The sequence below is a fragment of the Mesoplodon bidens genome, assembly GCF_964165515.1.
Source record: "Mesoplodon bidens genome assembly, chromosome: X".
In the NCBI taxonomy this organism is placed as follows: Eukaryota; Metazoa; Chordata; class Mammalia; order Artiodactyla; family Ziphiidae; genus Mesoplodon; species Mesoplodon bidens.
The window spans coordinates 125,013,858-125,033,551 of NC_138163.1; the positions used below are offsets into that span (position 1 = coordinate 125,013,858).

Genomic DNA, 19,694 nt, shown 5'->3' on the forward strand with positions numbered 1-19,694 from the left:
TGATAAACTCCAAGCATTTTCAGGACATCGGGTTTTTACCCTATGATGATATTAATTCAACAGACAATTTGTTTCCATAGCACTCTATGGAAACTTTGTCCCCTTTCCTATAGGGGACAGCATCCAATGTTGCAATTACCTATTCACTCCAGCCATTTATGCTGTTCTTAGCTCACTCTGTGCCAAGTGCTAGACTAAGGGTTTACGTGAATTATCTTGTTCAATCCTTACAACCACTCTATGAGATGGGTATTGTTTTCATCATACTCATTTTACAAATGAGGCTCAGAGTAGTTAAGTAACTTATGCAAAGTTGCCCAGCTACCAAGTAGCAGAGCTGGAATTCAAACTCAACTTTATTTCTCTTCAAAACTGAAGCTCTGGGCTTCCCTGGTGGCGCAGTGGTTGAGAGTCCGCCTGCCGATGCAGGGGACATGGGTTCGTGCCCCAGTCTGGGAGGATCCCACGTGCTGCGGAGTGGCTGGGCCCATGAGCCGTGGCCGCTGTGCCTGCGCATCCGGAGCCTGTGCTCCGCAACGGAAGAGGCCACAACAGTGAGAGGCCCGCGTACCACAAAAAACAACAACAACAACAACAACAAAATGAAGCTCTTAGTGATTGTTCTGTACTACCTACACTGTAATCTCTAGGAGAACAGCAGTATCATCTGTCTTGGCATTAAACCCCAAATGCCGCCCACAGTACCTGCTGCATAGTAGGCACTCAATAATTAAGTTTAATTGCTAAATGCAAAGCTTTTTAAAGCCACATTTTCAAGAATATGCTCCAGCAGTAGCATCTGAAACTTAAAAATTTTGAGTAGACAGTTGACATTCTCTTGATGAGACTATTAGAGAAAATAGAAAGCATAGCTTTATAAAACTCAGCCAACTAAGGGAAACCATATAAATAGATGAAGCTATTAATTTAAAAACAAGAGTAAATATGTAAATATTCAAAAGCCCTATTTGGATAACTATTTCTAGGTAAATATTTGACTTTCATAACCTCTGATCATAAATTTTTATTCCTTGTATCCAACTTAATTACCAAATATAATTTAATTTAGGAATACTTTTCCTCAGTTTGCTTAAAATGCTACAACCAAAATTAACCAAATATATACAAGAGATGACTCCAATTATAATGGGAATAATAAAATTAAAATCCTACATCACCAGCACTTATTTATAAAATGACTACAATATTAAGAGCATATTAATACTACCGTATACTTAAATCTCATTGCTCTCACTCCAAATCTAAGGAAATAAAAATGGAAGGACTTTACTTATCAGTTAAATATATATTTTTAATTATTTTGTTTTCCTAATTTTCTTCAGGATACTCCAATAAAGATGGTAAAAAAAAAAATTTAGCTAAGAAAATATGAGCTCATTCACTCAGCAGCTACATTATGCTGCCTTAAAGGAGAGGCACCAATGTACACCATTGAGAATAAAGGTGCCTTTCTGGCTGACAGAGCAGAGGCATGTATATGTTTGCCAAATCTGTGTGTGGTTAGTGCTTCTGAGGCCACAGCAGAAAAATATGAATTCTGATGGCAGGGAGGAATTTCTGAGAGGGAGACAAGCATAATAATAAAAATGCTGTGAGTCAGGTATTCTATAGAATTTGGTTAATTGGGAGCTTTAGAATATCTGCAATGCCTTAATGGACAAAGTATTTCACTTCATATCAATAAAACAAGCTACTATCAGCAGCTTTGGTTCCAGTTAAAAAAAAAAAAAAAAAAGCCCAAAGATTTGGGTAGTCAGAACTGTTGCAGCTGGTATGCTAATAAATGAATTGGTTTCAGCATATTAAGAGTTGAGGCTATACAAATATTTTTATTTTCATTTTTTTCATAAGCTGCTTTATTATTTTTAAATTAATTAGTTAATTAGGCTGCTCCAGGTCTTAGTTGCGGCACGTGGGATCTTCGTTGCCGTGTGTGGGATCTTCCTTGCAGCATGCAGGGTCTCTAGTTGCTGCAGGCGAACTCTTAGTTGAGGCATGTGGGACCTAGTTCCCTGACCAGGGATCAAACCTGGGCCCCCTACATTGGGAGTACGGAGTCTTACCCACTGGACCACCAGGGAAGTCCCTAAAAATATTTTTAACTTCTAGTTGGACAGCAAGAGATAAAACTCAATGTATCATGGAAAGACAGCCACAGAAAGATATTTCCACTGCATACAAAAATATAACTGCATACATAACTGGTTATCATTTATAACATAAACTAAAACACCTACTATATTTCATGCACGTTGAGAACTATGTAGCATGTTTAGATGTGCAGGTAAAAAAATGCATCTGGAAATTAAAATAATGGTAAAGGTTCATCATAATTTCTCCACCTTTCCTAATACTGTCTTAAACAGAGGATGTTTATGAAAATATGGCCCTGATTTTAAATTTTATTTTAAATGATGACCAAATTTTTCTAAGTTCAATGGGGCTATTAAAGACAGAAAATAATAATTCCTATGCTATGGGAACCTATGGGCCTTGGTTTTTCCTTCTATCAATGGTGCTACATGGAAGAAGTCTGGAAATAAATGCCCAAGATGTGGGTATCTTTAAAATAATGGAACTGTCCAATCAATCCATTCCCTAGTCCTTGTCTCATGATGGAAAATGAAACATCAGTCAGAGCAGTGCATGATGGGAGTTGGGATAGCAGATACGGAGTTGGCTCTAACCTGGGATGCAGAGGATCTGATTTTTAATTCTGACTCTGCCACTAACCAGCTGAGTAAGCTGAGGTGGAGCGAGGGGGACAAGTTACTACATAGAAATGCATGGAAGGCAATACACTTTTCTCTCTGGGCCTCAATTTCATCTGTAAGATCAAGGGATAGACTAGATGGTCTCTGTAAGAACCATTCAGTTCTTACACTGCATGATTCCAGGACTTACATGCCCTCTAATTAATTCATGCCTTCTTCCAGATCCTTTTATGCAAAGATAAGTCTCCAATGGCAACTAGAGGTATACTGGAAACATATGGGAGAAGATCACACTCTCTGTTTGGCCTATTATATACACTCTGAGAGCAAACCTCGCCTTGGCTCCAGAGGCTTCATGGGTTGGCATGGCTTCCTGAGCCTCATGACCCAAAATTCTTTATCTCCATGAAAAGTAAGAGCTGATGATGCCTTTAATAAAAGGTCCCCACTGCTGAGATGCATCATCTGGAAGGCAGAGATGTGGTGGCCTGATTAGGTTGGAATTGAACCATTAAGGACTCTTCAAAAGCCTGAGTCAGGACATGTCATGGAGCATGTACTGCTACATCAAGTCCCTGTCACCACTATCAGATGCTAGAATGGAAATAGTTTAATTAGATTGTCAAATCCATTCTACCTGCCAGAGTAAAAGAAACATGAGCTAAAAACTGATTTGGAAAATAACAATCACTGTTTTGTAACCTAAAGGCTTAATGAGAAGTTAAGGGAATTGCTGCTCCTTCCACGCACTCCATTCTGACAGTTGCAAGCATGCTGAGCACCAACTGTGTTGAATTTCAATGTGTACTGCTTCTTGAAGCAATATCCTGTCAGACTGGCCTATATGATAACAAAATCTCAGCTCTTGTTATTTAGAAGAACAAGGAACAGATTTCTGGGACATTCCCACTCTTCTAAAAGCTGCAGAGACCAGTTGGAAAAATCTAAAACAGCAGCCGAGGGCAGAGAAGAATTCGGTCTCCACCCTGCCTTGGGCTTTTCTCTTCCCAGCATAAGTGGCATGCAGAGGCCCACCTAGAAAAAGCTACATTGAACCAAGATAATGAGAGCCAGAGGGAAGGCAAAGAACACTTATTCCACCCATGGGTGGTTTTCTGTATTAAAATGCTGCCTGCCTTTATAAAAAGCTATGAGTTCTTTAATTTCTCACATAATTAATTCCTGCCAGCTGGTATGCAAAACAAAGACAAGATAGGAAACAGTACTATCATGATAGAAAACTCTATATTAACACTTTTCCCTTAACACAGTCCAATTTACACAGTTTTCAAGTTAGGCCAATGATGTAGAACCAAGAGGCTCCTAAATATTAATTTGGCAACACTGCTCTGAAACTCACCACAGATTGTTATCTCTTTGGAGGGAGAAGTTTTTACGTGAGTGAAATTCGGCATTTGCTGCAGGAGCTTCTTGGTTTCAAATAGCACCTCTAAGACATAATAAGCATGAAGTATCTGTGAGGGCGAAGGAGAGGAAATAGATATAATGAACTAGGAGAAAAGGCATGAGTGCATAGAAAACAATAATAGGTGGAACATATGAGCACGTTTCAGGTAGCTGTAGTTCATGACAATCTCTGAATGACTTTTAAATAGATAATCCTAGCACAGTATCTGGCACATAATAAGCCCTCACTAGAGATGTGTAAGTTGAATGAATGAATGGTTCCTAGGACGTCTATATTCTCATGTTCTTAATTGACATCACCCATTCACAGAACATTTCTTGTTATTCTTGGTCCTTAGAGCTTAAGAGAGGTGACAAGAAAAAAAGGAGACTCCCTTGCCCTAAGGAAATGTGAAGGCAAAAAAGTAAAGAAAATAGAAGGAGGGAAAAGAGAGAGAAGTAGAAAGGAAGAGAGAAGCAAGAGAGAGATTGTTCAAGAGGAACTGCTTTGCATTTGCTTGCGACCTCCTGCCCCGGGGCTGGGAATTAGATGGGGGTGCTGGGTTAGGAGGTCTCACAAGGCAGCTAGACAGGCCCCAAGGGACTCCTGAGCCAGGTGTCCTAGGTGTGGCTCAATACTTGGTGCACAGACATGAGTTTACAGGACAGCAAGCACACTTATATACAAGTGTAGGTATAGAACATATTGCCAACTCAAATAAACCATTCGGATCAGCTCCTATTATGACTATTCATCCCTTGATCTCCTCCAGTTACAGTGCTGATGACAGCATTGTTTTAGACAGACTTACTGGGTTTTCTCTTCCAGGCTTTTCTGTTTGTTTGTTTTTAAATACAGTTGTTGTTTGTAAATACTTTTAAAAACAAGTATTTTTTAAATAAGTATTTTAAAATACTTGTTGTTTTTAAATACTTTTAAAAACAAGTATTTTTAAAACTTTAAAAAAATGTTTTAAATACTGTTGTTCTCTCTTTTTTTAAATTATGAACTATTCCAAATACATAATTCAAAAAGTGATGTAGCTGATATAAATTTAACAGATGCTAACACCACTTTCTAGTCAGGAGTGTTTGCACCTGTACTGTCCAATGCAGTAGACACTGGTCACATGGGGCTATTGACCACTTGAAATGGGATCAGTCAAAATTGAGATGTAATGTAAGCACAAAATATGCACTGGATTTTAAAGACAGTATGAAAAAAAAAAGGTAAAACGTCTCATTAAAAACTTTTAATATGATTACATATTAAAATGATAATTTTATATGTTGGAGTAAATAAAACACATTATTAAAATTAATTTCACTTGTTTCTTTTTGCCTTTATAATGTTGACTACTAGAAGATTTTAAATTATGTATGTGGATCACATTATGTTCCTATTGGACAGCACTGGTTTAGATTACTGGAGGCTGAGAGAGAGGTCATATCTACATATTGTTCAGATAACGCTTTGGGCATGGGATTCAGGACAGATGGAACACCCTTTGGAACAATCCTATCTCATGGTGTCCTGAAATTTCCATTTCCACTTCCTACTAAAATAATGAAATTATTTTCCATTTCCACTTCCTATTAAAATTATTTAATCATGAAATTCTCCAAACTTATTTTTTTTAAAAAAAAAAACAGGGGGCTTCCCTGGTGGCGCAGTGGTTGAGAGTCCGCCTGCCGATGCAAGGGACACGGGTGCGTGACCCAGTCCAGGAAGATCCCACGTGCCGCGGAGCGGCTGGGCCCGAGGGCCGTGGCCGCTGGGCCTGTGCGTCCAGAGACTGTGCTCCGCAGCGAGAGAGGCCACAGCGGTGAGGGGCCCACGTACCGCAAAAAAACAAAAAAAAAAACAACAAAAAACAGGAAGCAGGATGGGAAGCAATGTGAGAATTAGGAGGAAAGAGAAGGTTCCCTGGATGTTAATACGTGGGGAGCAACCCACATTTCCTGTCTCTGCAAACCTAATGGATTGCTACGGATTTTCCCCACAAAAGCATTCTAAATCCGTGAGTCAAATCTTGAACTTTCCTTTAGCCAGATTTTAAAGGAACAGGCAAAACACTTTGATAGAATGATTTATTTTAATTTCCATATTTAATTTATTGATTCCCAAAACTGGCTTCAGTGTTACCTTAAGTTGCCACTGTAGACTTTCTGGACCATTTGTAGTGCTAATCAGAGTAATTACTGTCTGAAAAGGCAGTTGTTTTGTTAAGTTAAATTAACAAATAATCATTGAGGATATATTGCAAGAACAGAAAATTCCTGTCATGAAAATGTTTTTTCTGGGTCCTTTTTCAATTGGTTAAAATCACTTTGGTATTATTAGTCCCTACAAAGCCAGTCTACTTCTCTTTCAGTAGCATTATAATCGTGTTTACAGCAATATTAAATACTCAAAAGAGTTAACTCAGAAGTTGATTTCTATGTTTACAAATATATTCAGATTAAATGGCAACTTGAATAAAATACTCACATTCTTTTAAAGGCATTGAGGGAGGAAAATATTACTTTTAAATGATTTTCTTTTTAAAAAAGTAACTAGTTTTTAAATGAAACCCCCCCCACATTTCTAAAGTTGAAATAAAAATTTAAACAGCAAAAAGGAGTATAATAATGAAAAGCAATTTTCCTTCTTCCCCAGACTTCAGTCTCCTTTCCCTATTCCCCAAAACAGCCACTGTTAAGAGTGTCTTGAGAGTATCTTTCCAAAAAATATTCTATGCACTTGCAAGCATATAAAAATCAATATAACCAGGCTTCCCTGGTGGCGCAGTGGTTAGGAATCCACCTGCCAATGCAGGGGACACGGGTTCAAGCCCTGGTCCGGGAAGATCCCACATGCCGCGGAGCAACTAAGCCCGTGTGCCCCAACTACTGAGTCTGTGCTCTAGAGTCCGCGAGCCACAACTACTGAAGCCTGCACGCCACAACTACTGAAGCCCTCGCTCCCAGAGCCCATGCTCTGCAACAAGAGAAGCCACTGCAATGAGAAGCCCGCTCACCGCAACGAAGAGTAGCCCCCACTAGCCGCAACTAGAGAAAGCCCGCACGCAGCAATGAAGACCCAACGCAGCCAAAAATAATAAATAAATAAAATTTTAAAAAATCAATATAACCACATATGAATATGCAAACACATGTATAAGTACATAATCCCTTAAATAAAATGTGGTATATTCACACAAAGGAATATTATTCGACCAAAAATAGGAATGAGGTACTGACTGATACATGCTACAACATGAATGAACCTTGAAAACATTATACGAAGCAGAAGCCACCAGACACAAAAGGCACATATTATATGATTCCATTTATATAAAATGCACAGACTGGCAAATGTGTAGAGACAGAAAGTAAACTAGTGGTTGCCAGGGGCTAGGGAGAAGAGGGAATGAGGTACAGGGTTTTGTTTTGAGGATGATAAAAATGTTCTGGAATTAGATAGTGGTGATGGTTGCACCACATTGTGAATATACTAAAAACCAATGAATCACATACTTTATTTAAAATGGTTAAAACAATCAATTTTATGTGATGTGAATTTTATCTCAATTTTTAAAAATCAAAATATATAATGCTTATTAATTTTGTTAACAAATGGGAGCACACTGTACACTATGTTGAACCTTTTATTCTTCCCTTAGCATCATATTTTTTTCATTTTTATAAAATCAAAATTGTCTATCTTTTCTATTATAGCTCGTTGAATTTTTGTCATAGCTTTTATGTCCTTGAGCATATTAAGCATATTTATTTTCAACTCTGAATCTGATAATGCCATTATCTAAAAACTCTATAGGTTTGTTTCCATTGTTCGCTGTTTGCCTCAGTTTTCTTTTGTGAATTTTGCATCCTCCTGTGCCCGGTTAACATTGGTGTTAAGTTCTGGATCCTGTATATGAAAACTTGAAGAAATAATTTAAGGCCCTATTTTCTTACAGAGAGGGTTTAAATTTTCTCTTGGCAGATGGCTAGGAGCACTAGCTGTCTAGGATGATATCAATTCAACTTTAGGAATTAGATGATTCAAAACTTTGCTTCAGTCCCTACAGAGCCAGTACTTCTCATTCACTCTTACTCCGAGGGTACACCCTTAAGGTCCTAACCTGAGAATGAGGGTTCTGGGGTGATGTCAGAAAATAATGAACTAGGTAGTTCCAAGATCCCATCCCTCTGCAGAAACACTGAAAAACCAAGCCAAAAAACCAGATCAAACAAACAAAAAAACCTGTCAGACCCAACTTTGTCAGAACTTTGGAAAATAGTCAAAGCTCACAGCAACCAATGCTGAATTAAGAAAGAGGCAACTTACAGACTTCTGGGTAAGATGGCGGAAGAGTAAGACGCGGAGATCACCTTCCTCCCCACGGATACACCAGAAATACAGCTACATGTGGAACAACTCCTACAGAACACCTACTGAACGCTGGCAGAAGACCCCAGACCTCCCAAAAGGCAAGAAACTCCCCACATACCTGGGTAGGGCAAAGCGGAGAGATCCCCACACAGAGGATCGGTGCCAAGCGGCACTCACCAGCCGGAGAGGCTTGTCTGCTCGCCCGCCGGGGCGGGCGGCGCTGGAAGCTGAGGCTCGGGCTACGGTCAGAGCGCAGGGAGAGGACTGGGGCTGGCGGCGAGAACTCAGCCTGAAGGGGGCTAGTGTGCCGCAGCTAGCCGGGAGGGAGTCCGGGAGGACTCTGGAGCTGCCGAAGAGGCAAGAGACTTTTTCTTCCCTCTTGGTTTCCTGGTGCGCGAGGAGAGGGGATTAAGAGCGCCGCTTAAAGGGGCTCCACAGACGGGCGCGAGTCGCGACTGAGAGTGCGGAGCCCAGTGACGGGCGTGGGACGCTGGGGCGGCTGCTGCCGCCGCCAGGAGGCCTGTGTGCGAGCGCAGGTCACTGTCCACACCGCCCTTCCGGGAGCCTGTGCAGCCCGCCACTGCCGGGGTCCCGGGATCCAGGGGCGGCTTCCCTGGGAGAACGCACGGCGTGCCTCGGGCTGGTGCAACGTCACGCCGACCTCTGCCGCTGCAGGCTCGCCCCGCACTCCGTGCCCCTCCCTCCCGCCCGGCCTGAGTGAGCCAGAGTCCCCGAAGAGGCTGCTCCTTTAACCCTGTCCTGTCTGAGCGAAGAACAGACGCCCTCCGCCCTCTACACACAGAGGCGGGGCCAAATCCAAAGCTGAGACCCAGGAGCTGTGAGAACAAAGAAGAGAAAGGGAAACCTCTCCCAGCAGCCTCAGAAGCAGCGGATTAAAGCTCCACAATCAACTTGATGTACCCTGCATTTGTGGAATACATGAATAGACAACACATCATCCCAAATTGAGGAGCCAGGAGTCAGTGCTGTGCCTCTGAGGTGGGAAAGCCAACTTCAGGACACTGGTCCACAAGAGACCTCCCAGCTCCACATAATATCAAACGGCGAAAATCTTCCAGAGATCTCCATCTCAACACCAGCACCCAGCTTCACTCAACGACCAGCAAGCTACAGTGCTGGACACCCTATGCCAAACAACTAGCAAGACAGGAACACAACGCCACCCATTAGCAGAGAGGTGGCCTAAAATCATAAAAAGATCGCAGACGCCCCAAAACACACCACCAGACGTGGACCTGCCCACCAGAAAGACAAGATCCAGCCTCATCCACCAGAACACAGGCACTAGTCCCCTCCACCAGGAAGCCTACACAACCCACTAAACCAACCTTAGCCACTGGGGACAGACACCAAAAACAACGGGAACTACGAACCTGCAGCCTGCAAAAAGGAGACCCCAAACACAGTAACATAAGCAAAATGAGAAGACAGAAAAACACACAGCAGGAGAAGGAGCAAGATAAAAACCCACCAGACCTAACAAATGAAGAGGTAATAGGCAGTCTACCTGTAAAAGAATTCAGAATAATGATGGTAAAGATGATCCAAGATTCTATTTCCAAGATCCAAAATCTTGGAAATAGAATAGACAAAATGCAAGAAACAGTTAACAAGGACCTAGAAGAACTAAGGATGAATCAAGCATCGATTAAAACACAATACATGAAATAAAAAATACTCTAGATGGGATCAATAGCAGAATAACTGAGGCAGAAGAATGGATAAGTGAGGTGGAAGATAAAATAGTGGAAATAACTGCTGCAGAGCAAAATAAAGAAAAAAGAATGAAAAGAACAGAGGACAGTCTCAGAGACCTCTGGGACAACATTAAACGCACCAACATTCGAATTATAGGGGTTCCAGAAGAAGAAGAAAAAAAGAAAGGGACTGAGAAAATATTTGAAGAGATTATAGTTGAAAACTTCCCTAATATGGGAAAGGAAATAGTTAATCAAGTCCAGGAGGCACAGAGAGTCCCATACAGAATAAATCCAAGGAGAAATACGCCAAGACACATATCAAACAAACTGTCAAAAATTAAACACAAAGAAATCATATTAAAAGCAGCAAGGCAAAAACAACAAATAACACACAAGGGAATCCCCATCAGGATAACAGCTGATCTCTCAGCAGAAACTCTACAAGCCAGAAGGGAGTGGCAGGACATAATTAAAGTGATGAAGGACAAAAACCTGCAACCAAGATTACTCTACCCAGCAAGGATCTCATTCAGATTTGATGGAGAAATTAAAATGTTTACAGACAAGCAAAAGCTGAGAGAGTTCAGCACCACCAAACCAGCTTTACAACAAATGCTAAAGGAACTTCTCTAGGCAAGAAACACAACAGAAGGAAAAGACCTACAATAACGAACCCAAAACAATTAAGAAAATGGGAATAGAAACATACATATCGATAATTACCTTAAATGTAAATGGACTAAATGCTCCCACCAAAAGACACAGATTGGCTAAATGGATACAAAAACAAGACCCATATATATGCTGTCTACAAGAGACCCACTTCAGACCTAGAGACACATACAGACTGAAAGTAAGGGGATGGAAAAAGATATTCCATGCAAATGGAAACCAAAAGAAAGCTGGAGTAGCAATTCTCATATCAGACAAAATAGACTTTAAAATAAAGACTACTAGAAGAGACAAAGAAGGACACTACATAATGATCAAGGGATCGATCCAAGAAGAAGATATAACAATTGTAAATATTTATGCACCAAACATAGGAGCACCTCAATACATAAGGCAAATACTAACAGCCATAAAAGGAGAAATCGACAGTAACACAATCAGAGTAGGGGACTTTAACACCCCACTTTCACCAATGGACAGATCATCAAAAATGAAAATAAATAAGGAAACATAAGCTTTAAATGATACATTAAACAAGATGGACTTAATTGATATTTATAGGACATTCCATCCAAAAACAACAGAATACACATTTTTCTCAAGTGCTCATGGAACATTCTCCAGGATAGATCATATCTTGGGTCACAAATCAAGCCTTGGTAAATTTAAGAAAATTGAAATTGTATCAAGTATCTTTTCCGACCACAATGCTATGAGACTCGATATCAATTACAGGAAAAGAGCTGTAAAAAATACAAACACATGGAGACCAAACAATACACTACTTAATAACGAAGTGATCACTGAAGAAATCAAAGAGGAAATTAAAAAATACCTAGAAACAAATGACAATGGAGACACGACGACCCAAAACCTATGGGATGCAGCAAAAGCAGTTCCAAGAGGGAAGTTTATAGCAATACAATCCCACCTTAAGAAACAGGAAACACCTCGAATAAACAACCTAACCTTGCACCTAAAGCAATTAGAGAAAGAAGAACAAAAACATCCCAAAGTTAGCAGAAGGAAAGAAATCATAAAAATCAGATCAGAAATAAATGACAAAGAAATGAAGGAAACGATAGCAAAGATCAATAAAACTAAAAGCTGGTTCTTTGAGAAGATAAACAAAATTGATAAACCATTAGCCAGACTCATCAAGAAAAAAAGGGAGAAGACTCAAATCAATAGAATAAGAAATGAAAAAGGAGAAGTAACAACTGACACTGCAGAAATACAAAGGATCATGAGAGATTACTACAAGCAACTCTATGCCAATAAAATGGACAACCTGGAAGAAATGGACAAATTCTTAGAAACGCACAACCTGCCAAGACTGAATCAGGAAGAAATAGAAAATATGAACAGACCAATCACAAGCACTGAAATTGAAACTGTGATAAAAAATCTTCCAACAAACAAAAGCCCAGGACCAGATGGCTTCACAGGCGAATTCTATCAAACATTTAGAGAAGAGCTAACACCTATCCTTCTCAAACTCTTCCAAAATATAGCAGAGGGAGGAACACTCCCAAACTCATTCTAGGAGGCCACCATCACCTTGATACCAAAACCAGGCAAGGATGTCACAAAGAAAGAAAACTACAGGCCAATATCACTGATGAACATAGATGCAAAAATCCTCAACAAAATACTAGCAAACAGAATCCAACAGCACATTAAAAGGATCATACACCATGATCAAGTGGGGTTTATTCCAGGAATGCAAGGATTCTTCAATATACGCAAATCAGTCAACGTGATACACCATATTAACAAATTGAAGGAGAAAAACCATATGATCATCTCAATAGATGCAGAGAAAGCTTTCGACAAAATTCAACACCCATTTATGATAAAAACCCTGCAGAAAGTAGGCATAGAGGGAACTTTCCTCAACATAATAAAGGCCATATATGACAAACCCACAGCCAGCATCGTCCTCAATGGTGAAAAACTGAAACCATTTCCACTAAGATCAGGAACAAGACAAGGTTGCCCACTCTCACCACTCTTATTCAACCTAGTTTTGGAAGTTTTAGCCACAGCAATCAGAGAAGAAAAGGAAATAAAAGGAATCCAAATCGGAAAAGGAGAAGTAAAGCTGTCACTGTTTGCAGATGACATGATACTATACATAGAGAATCCTAAAGATGCTACCAGAAAACTACTAGAGCTAATCAATGAATTTGGTAAAGTTGCAGGATACAAAATTAATGCACAGAAATCTCTGGCATTCCTATATACTAATGATGAAAAATCTGAAAGTGAAATCAAGGAAACACTCCCATTTACCATTGCAACAAAAAGAATAAAATATCTAGGAATAAACCTACCTAAGGAGACAAAAGACCTGTATGCAGAAAATTATAAGACACTGATGAAAGAAATTAAAGATGATACAAATAGATGGAGAGATGTACCATGTTCTTGGATTGGAAGAATCAACATTGTGAAAATGACTCTACTACCCAAAGCAATCTACAGATTCAATGCAATCCCTATCAAACTACCACTGGCATTTTTCACAGAACTAGAACAAAAAATTTCACAATTTGTATGGAAACACAAAAGACCCCGAATAGCCAAAGCAATCTTGAGAACGAAAAATGGAGCTGGAGGAATCAGGCTCCCTGACTTCAGACTATACTACAAAGCTACAGTAATCAAGACAGTATGGTACTGGCACAAAAACAGAAAGATAGATCAGTGGAACAGGATAGAAAGCCCAGAGATAAACCCACGGACATATGGTCACCTTATCTTTGATAAAGGAGGCAGGAATGTACAGTGGAGAAAGGACAGTCTCTTCAATAAGTGGTGCTGGGAAAACTGGATAGGGACATGTAAAAGTATGAGATTAGATCACTCCCTAACACCATACACAAAAATAAGCTCAAAATGGATTAAAGACCTAAATGTAAGGCCAGACACTATCAAACTCTTAGAGGAAAACATAGGCAGAACACTCTGACATAAATCACAGCAAGATCCTTTTGGACCCACCTCCTAGAGAAATGGAAATAAAGACAAAAATAAACACATGGGACCTAATGAAACTTAAAAGCTTTTGCACAGCAAAGGAAACCATAAACAAGACCAAAAGACAACCCTCAGAATGGGAGAAAATATTTGCAAATGAAGCAACTGACAAAGGATTAATCTCCAAAATTTATAAGCAGCTCATGCAGCTCAATAACAAAAAAACAAACAACCCAATCCAAAAATGGGCAGAAGACTTAAATAGGCATTTCTCCAAAGAAGATATACAGACTGCCAACAAACACATGAAAGGATGCTCAACATCATTAATCATTAATTAGAGAAATGCAAATCAAAACTACAATGAGATATCATCTCACACCAGTCAGAATGGCCATCATCAAGAAATCTAGAAACAATAAATGCTGGAGAGGGTGTGGAGAAAAGGGAACACTCTTGCACTGCTGGTGGGAATGTGAATTGGTACAGCCGCTATGGAGAACGGTATGGAGGTTCCTTAAAAAACTAAAAATAGAACTACCATATGACCCAGCAATCCCACTACTGGGCATATACCCTGAGAAAACCATAATTCAAAAAGAGACATGTACCAAAATGTTCATAGCAGCCCTATTTACAATAGCCCGGAGATGGAAACAACCTAAGTGTCCATCATCGGATGAATGGATAAAGAAGATGTGGCACATATATACAATGGAATATTACTCAGCCATAAAAAGAAATGAAATTGAGCTATTTGTAATGAGGTGGATGGACCTAGAGTCTGTCATACAGAGTGAAGTAAGTCAGAAAGAGAAAGACAAATACTGTATGCTGACACATATATATGGAATTTAAGAAAAAAAAATGTCATGAAGAACATAGGGGTAAGACAGGAATAAAGACACAGACCTACTAGAGAATGGACTTGAGGATACGGGGAGGGGGAAGGGTAAGCTGTGACAAAGTGAAAGAGCGGCATGGACATATATACACTACCAAACGTAAGGTAGATAGCTAGTGGGAAGCAGCCGCATAGCACAGGGAGATCAGCTCGGTGCTTTGTGAGCGCCTGGAGGGGTGGGATAGGGAGGGTGGGAGGGAGACGCAAAAGGGAGGGGATATGGAAACATATGTATATGTATAACTGATTAAATTTGTTATAAAGCAAAAAATAAAAAAAAATAAAAAAAATTTAAAAAAAAGAAAGAGGCAACTTAAAAATGGCACAGTGCAAGCAGAAAGTAAAGGCTAAGATGGATTTGTAAACAGCCAGGCTAAGCAGTAAAGGAGTGTACCAACACAGCCAATCTGCAAAGACTAGATTTTCCTTTCTTCCCTTCTGTTCCCTTCCTTCTTTCTCTCTCCCTCTTTCTTTCCCTCTTTCCTCCTTTCTCTCTTCCTCCCTCCTTCCCCCTCCCTTCCCCCTCACTCCTCCCTCCCTTCCTCTCTCTCTCTCTCTCTCTCTCTCTCTCTCTTTCTTTCTTTCTTTTTTTCTTCCTTAATGGCTCTTGGTGTTCAAGGAAATCTCTGTCAAAACACTAGGTGAACACAGCCTAAAAGAAAAGAAACTTCGGAGACCTCACACCCAACTAGACCTAAGAGACATCTATAGACTACTCCACCCCAAACAGCAGACTACACATTTTTTTATGAGTGCACATGGAACATTCTCTAGGATAGACCAGATGTTAGGCTACAAAACAAGCCTCAGTACATTCTAAAAGACTGGAATCATACAAAGTATCTTCTCTGACCACAATGGAATGAAACTAGAAATCAATAACAGAAGGAAAACTGGAAAGTTCACAAATATGTGGAAATTAAACAACATACTCTTATATGTTGAAGAAATCACGAGGGAAATTAGAAAATACTTTGAGATGAACAAAAGTTAAAACACAACATACCAAAACTTACAGGATACAGTAAAAGCAATGCCCAGTGAGAAATGTATGGCTGTAAATGCCTACATTAAGAAAGAAGAAAGATCTCGAATGAAAAGCCTGACTTAATGCTTAACACATTATTGACCAGAGACACATTAATACATCTTTTGTTACCTGAACGTTATTGACCAGAGACATATCAATACGTTTTTAGAGAGTGATACAATTAACATCACCATGCAAAGTTGTTAGAGCTTAAAATTGATCAAGGGTTCATTATATAACTTATGATTGTCATTATCATTCACATTTTGCTCCATTAGGTTTTTGCTCCAACCTTGTGTATATTATAAACGTAAAATTTTCAAAAATGACAAATTGTGAAATTTTGAGTGAAGAAGAACTGTTTGGTGAACTTTATGCAGAAACTTTCTCTGACTGTCTGAGCAACATATATACTAGTGTCCAGAAGATGACAGTTCTTCAGAATATAGTTCTGATTCAGACGATGTGAATATAAGACCAACAAAAAGACAAAAAACCTTAGTGATTGATTCTGATACGGCAAGTGAAAATGAAACTCGTGGTGCTGGAGAATGCTCCTTTGCTTCTACAGAAGAGTGGATAGAAGACAATATTTCACAAAAATTAGAAGACTTTACAGGTGTGTCAGATATAACTACTGAATGTAATAACCTGCAAAGTGTTAATGAAATAACAGAATTGACTTTTTGGCCAGCCAAAATAAAAATCGCCAGCCACAGCCATTAGTTTCTACAAAAATCCCCCCATCAGTGATGAGTTAAGGAGCTAGAAAAAGAAGAGCAAATTAAACAGAAAGCCAGCAGAAGGAAGAAGACAGGGATTAGAGTGCAGATAAATGAAATAGAGAACAGGAAACCAATAGAATCAACAAAACCAAAAGTTGGTTCTTTGAAAAGAGCTACAAAATTGACAAAATTTTACCTAGATTGGCCAAGAAAAAAAAGAGAGAAAATGCAAATACTATAATCAGAAATGAAAATGGGGACATTACCACTGACCTCAAAGAAATAAAAAGAATTATAAGAGATTATGAACAATTGTATACTAACAAATTAGATAATTTAGATGAAATGGACAAATTCCTGGAAACACACAAATTATCAAAACACTCAAGAAGAAATAGAAAATCTGAACAGATCTAGAACAAGTAGAGATTGAATCAGTAATCATAAACTTCCTAACAAAGAAAAGTGCAAGACCAGACAGCTTCACTGGTGAACTCTATGAAACGTTTAAAGAAGTAACACCCATCCTTCTCAAACTCTTCTAAAAAATAGAAGAGAAGGAAGCAATTCCTAACTCATTTCATGAGGACAGTATTACCTTGATATCAAAGCCAGATAAAGACACCACACAAAAAGAAAATACAGACCAATATCCCTTACGAATAAAATGCAAAAATCCTTGACAAGATACCAGCAAACCAAATCCAACAGAATTTCTAAATAATTATATACCATAACCAAGTGGGATTTATTCCAGGAATATAAGAGTGGTTCAACATAAGAAAACTAATCAATGTAATACACAACATTACTATAATGAAGGGAAAAAACACACAATCATCTCAACTAATGCAGAAAAAGTATTTGACAAATTCCAACACCTTTTCATAAAGCCACACAGAAAACTTGGAATAGATGGACACTTCCTCAACTTGATAAACAGCATTTATTAAAAACAAAACAGGGGCTTCCCTGGTGGCGCAGTGGTTGAGAGTCCGCCTGCTGATGCAGGGGACATGGTTTCCTGCCCCGGTCCGGGAAGATCCCACATGCCACGGAGCGGCTGGGCCCGTGAGCCATGGCCGCTGAGCCTGCGCATCCAGAGCCTGTGCTCCACAACAGGAGAGGCCACAGCAGTGAGAGGCCCGTGTACGGCAAAAAAAAAAAAAAAAAAACCATAACTAACACCAAACTCAATGGTGAAAAGATTAAAAGCTTTCTCCCTAAGATCAGGAACAAGAAAAGTATGTCCGCTCTCACCACTGCTATTCAACATTATACTGGAAATCCTAGCCAGAGCAATTAGGCAAGAAAAAGAAATAAAAGGCATCTAAACCAGAAACGAAGAAGTAAAACTCTATTCACAGATGATGTGATCCTGTATATAGAATATCCAAAAGAATACACACACACACACACACCTATTAGAGCTAATAAATGAATTCAGCAAAGTTGCAGCGTAAAAGATCAACCCACAAAAATCAGTTGTGTTTCTATACACCAGCAATGAACAGTTCAAAAGGGAATTAAGAAAGCAATTTGTTTTATAATAGCAACCAAAAGAATAAAATACCTAGGAATAAATTTAAGGTAGTGAAAGACTTGTACACTGAAAAATATAAAATTATAAAGCATAGCTGAAGGAAATTAAGACCCAAATAAATGGAAAAACATCCCATGTTCATGGATTAGAAGACTTAATATTGTCAAGAAGACAATACTACCCAAAGCAATCTACAGATTCAGTGCAACCCCTACCTAAATCTCAGTGGGCTTTTTTGCATAAATGGAAAAGTCAATCTTCAAATTCACTGCAAGGGACCCTAAATGTCAAAACAATATTGAAAAAGAATAACAAAGTCAAAGGATTGACACCTCCTGATTTCAAAACTTACCACAAGGGCTTCCCTGGTGGCGCAGTGGTTGAGAGTCCGCCTGCCGATGCAGGGGACACGAGTTCGTGCCCCTGTCTGGGAAGATCCCACATGCCATGGAGCGGCTGGGCCCGTGAGCCATGGCTGCTGAGCCTGCGCGTCCGGAGCCTGTGCTCCGCAATGGGAGAGGCCACAACAGTGAGAGGCCCACGTACCGCAGGAAAAAAAAAAAAAAAACTTACCACAAACCTACAGTAATCAAGACAGTGTGGTACTGGCATAAGGATAAACACACACACCAATGGAAAAGAATCAGGAGTCCAGAAATAAATCCAGACAGCTATGGCCTATTAATCTTTTACAAAGGAACCAAAACCATTCAATGGGGAAAGAACAGATTCTTCAACAAAAGGTATAGGGACAACTGCATATCCACATGCAAAGAACGAAGTTGGACCCATACCTCATACCATATAGAGATGTTAACTGAAAATGGCTCATAGAGCTAAATGTCAGAGCTAAAACTATAAAATTCTCAAAAGAAAACATAGGGGTAAATCTTCACGACCTTGGATTTAGCAATGGATTCTTAGATATGATGCCAAAACACAAGCAGCGAAAGAAAAAAGGAGATAAATTGGACATAATCAAAATTAGAAACTTTTGTGACTCAAAAGACATTATTAAGAAAGTGACAGGGCCTCCCTGGTGGCGCAGTGGTTGAGAGTCCGCCTGCCGATGCAGGGGATACGGGTTCGTGCCCCGGTCTGGGAGGATCCCATATGCCGCGGAGCGGCTGGGCCCGTGAGCCATGGCCGCTGAGCCTGCGCATCCGGAGCCTGTGCTCCGCAACGGGAGAGGCCACAACAGTGAGAGGCCCGCGTACCGCGAAAAAAAAAAAAAAAAGAAAGTGACAAGACAACCTACAGAATGGGAGAAAATATTTGCAAATTGTATATCTGATAAGGGACTTATATCCAGAATATATAAAGAACCCTTATAACTCAATAGTAAAAAGACAACCTGATTTTAAAATGGGCAAAGGATCTGAATAGACATTTCTCTGAAGAATGTGTACAAATGGCCAGTAAGCATGAAAAGATACTCAACATCTTAGCCATTAGGGAAATGCATATGAGAACCACAATTAGATACCACTTTACACACAACTAGGATAGCTATAATAAACATAAAATTAAAAATTTTTTAAAAACATAAAATAACAAGTGTTGGCAAAAAATGTGGAGAAACTGGAACCCTCACGTA

At 39.5% G+C, this 19,694-nt stretch overlaps 1 protein-coding gene across 1 annotated transcript in view; it reads right to left on the reverse strand.

Annotated features, from left to right (window-relative positions):
• Positions 1-19,694, reverse strand: part of PPEF1 (protein phosphatase with EF-hand domain 1) — a gene marked incomplete at its 5' end in the record, with an annotated part of 153,545 nt that overhangs the window by 58,902 nt on the left and 74,949 nt on the right. Inside the window, 1 exon segment of the mRNA XM_081223136.1 lies at positions 4,096-4,210. Within this exon segment, the coding sequence (XP_081079262.1) occupies positions 4,096-4,210 (115 nt within the window).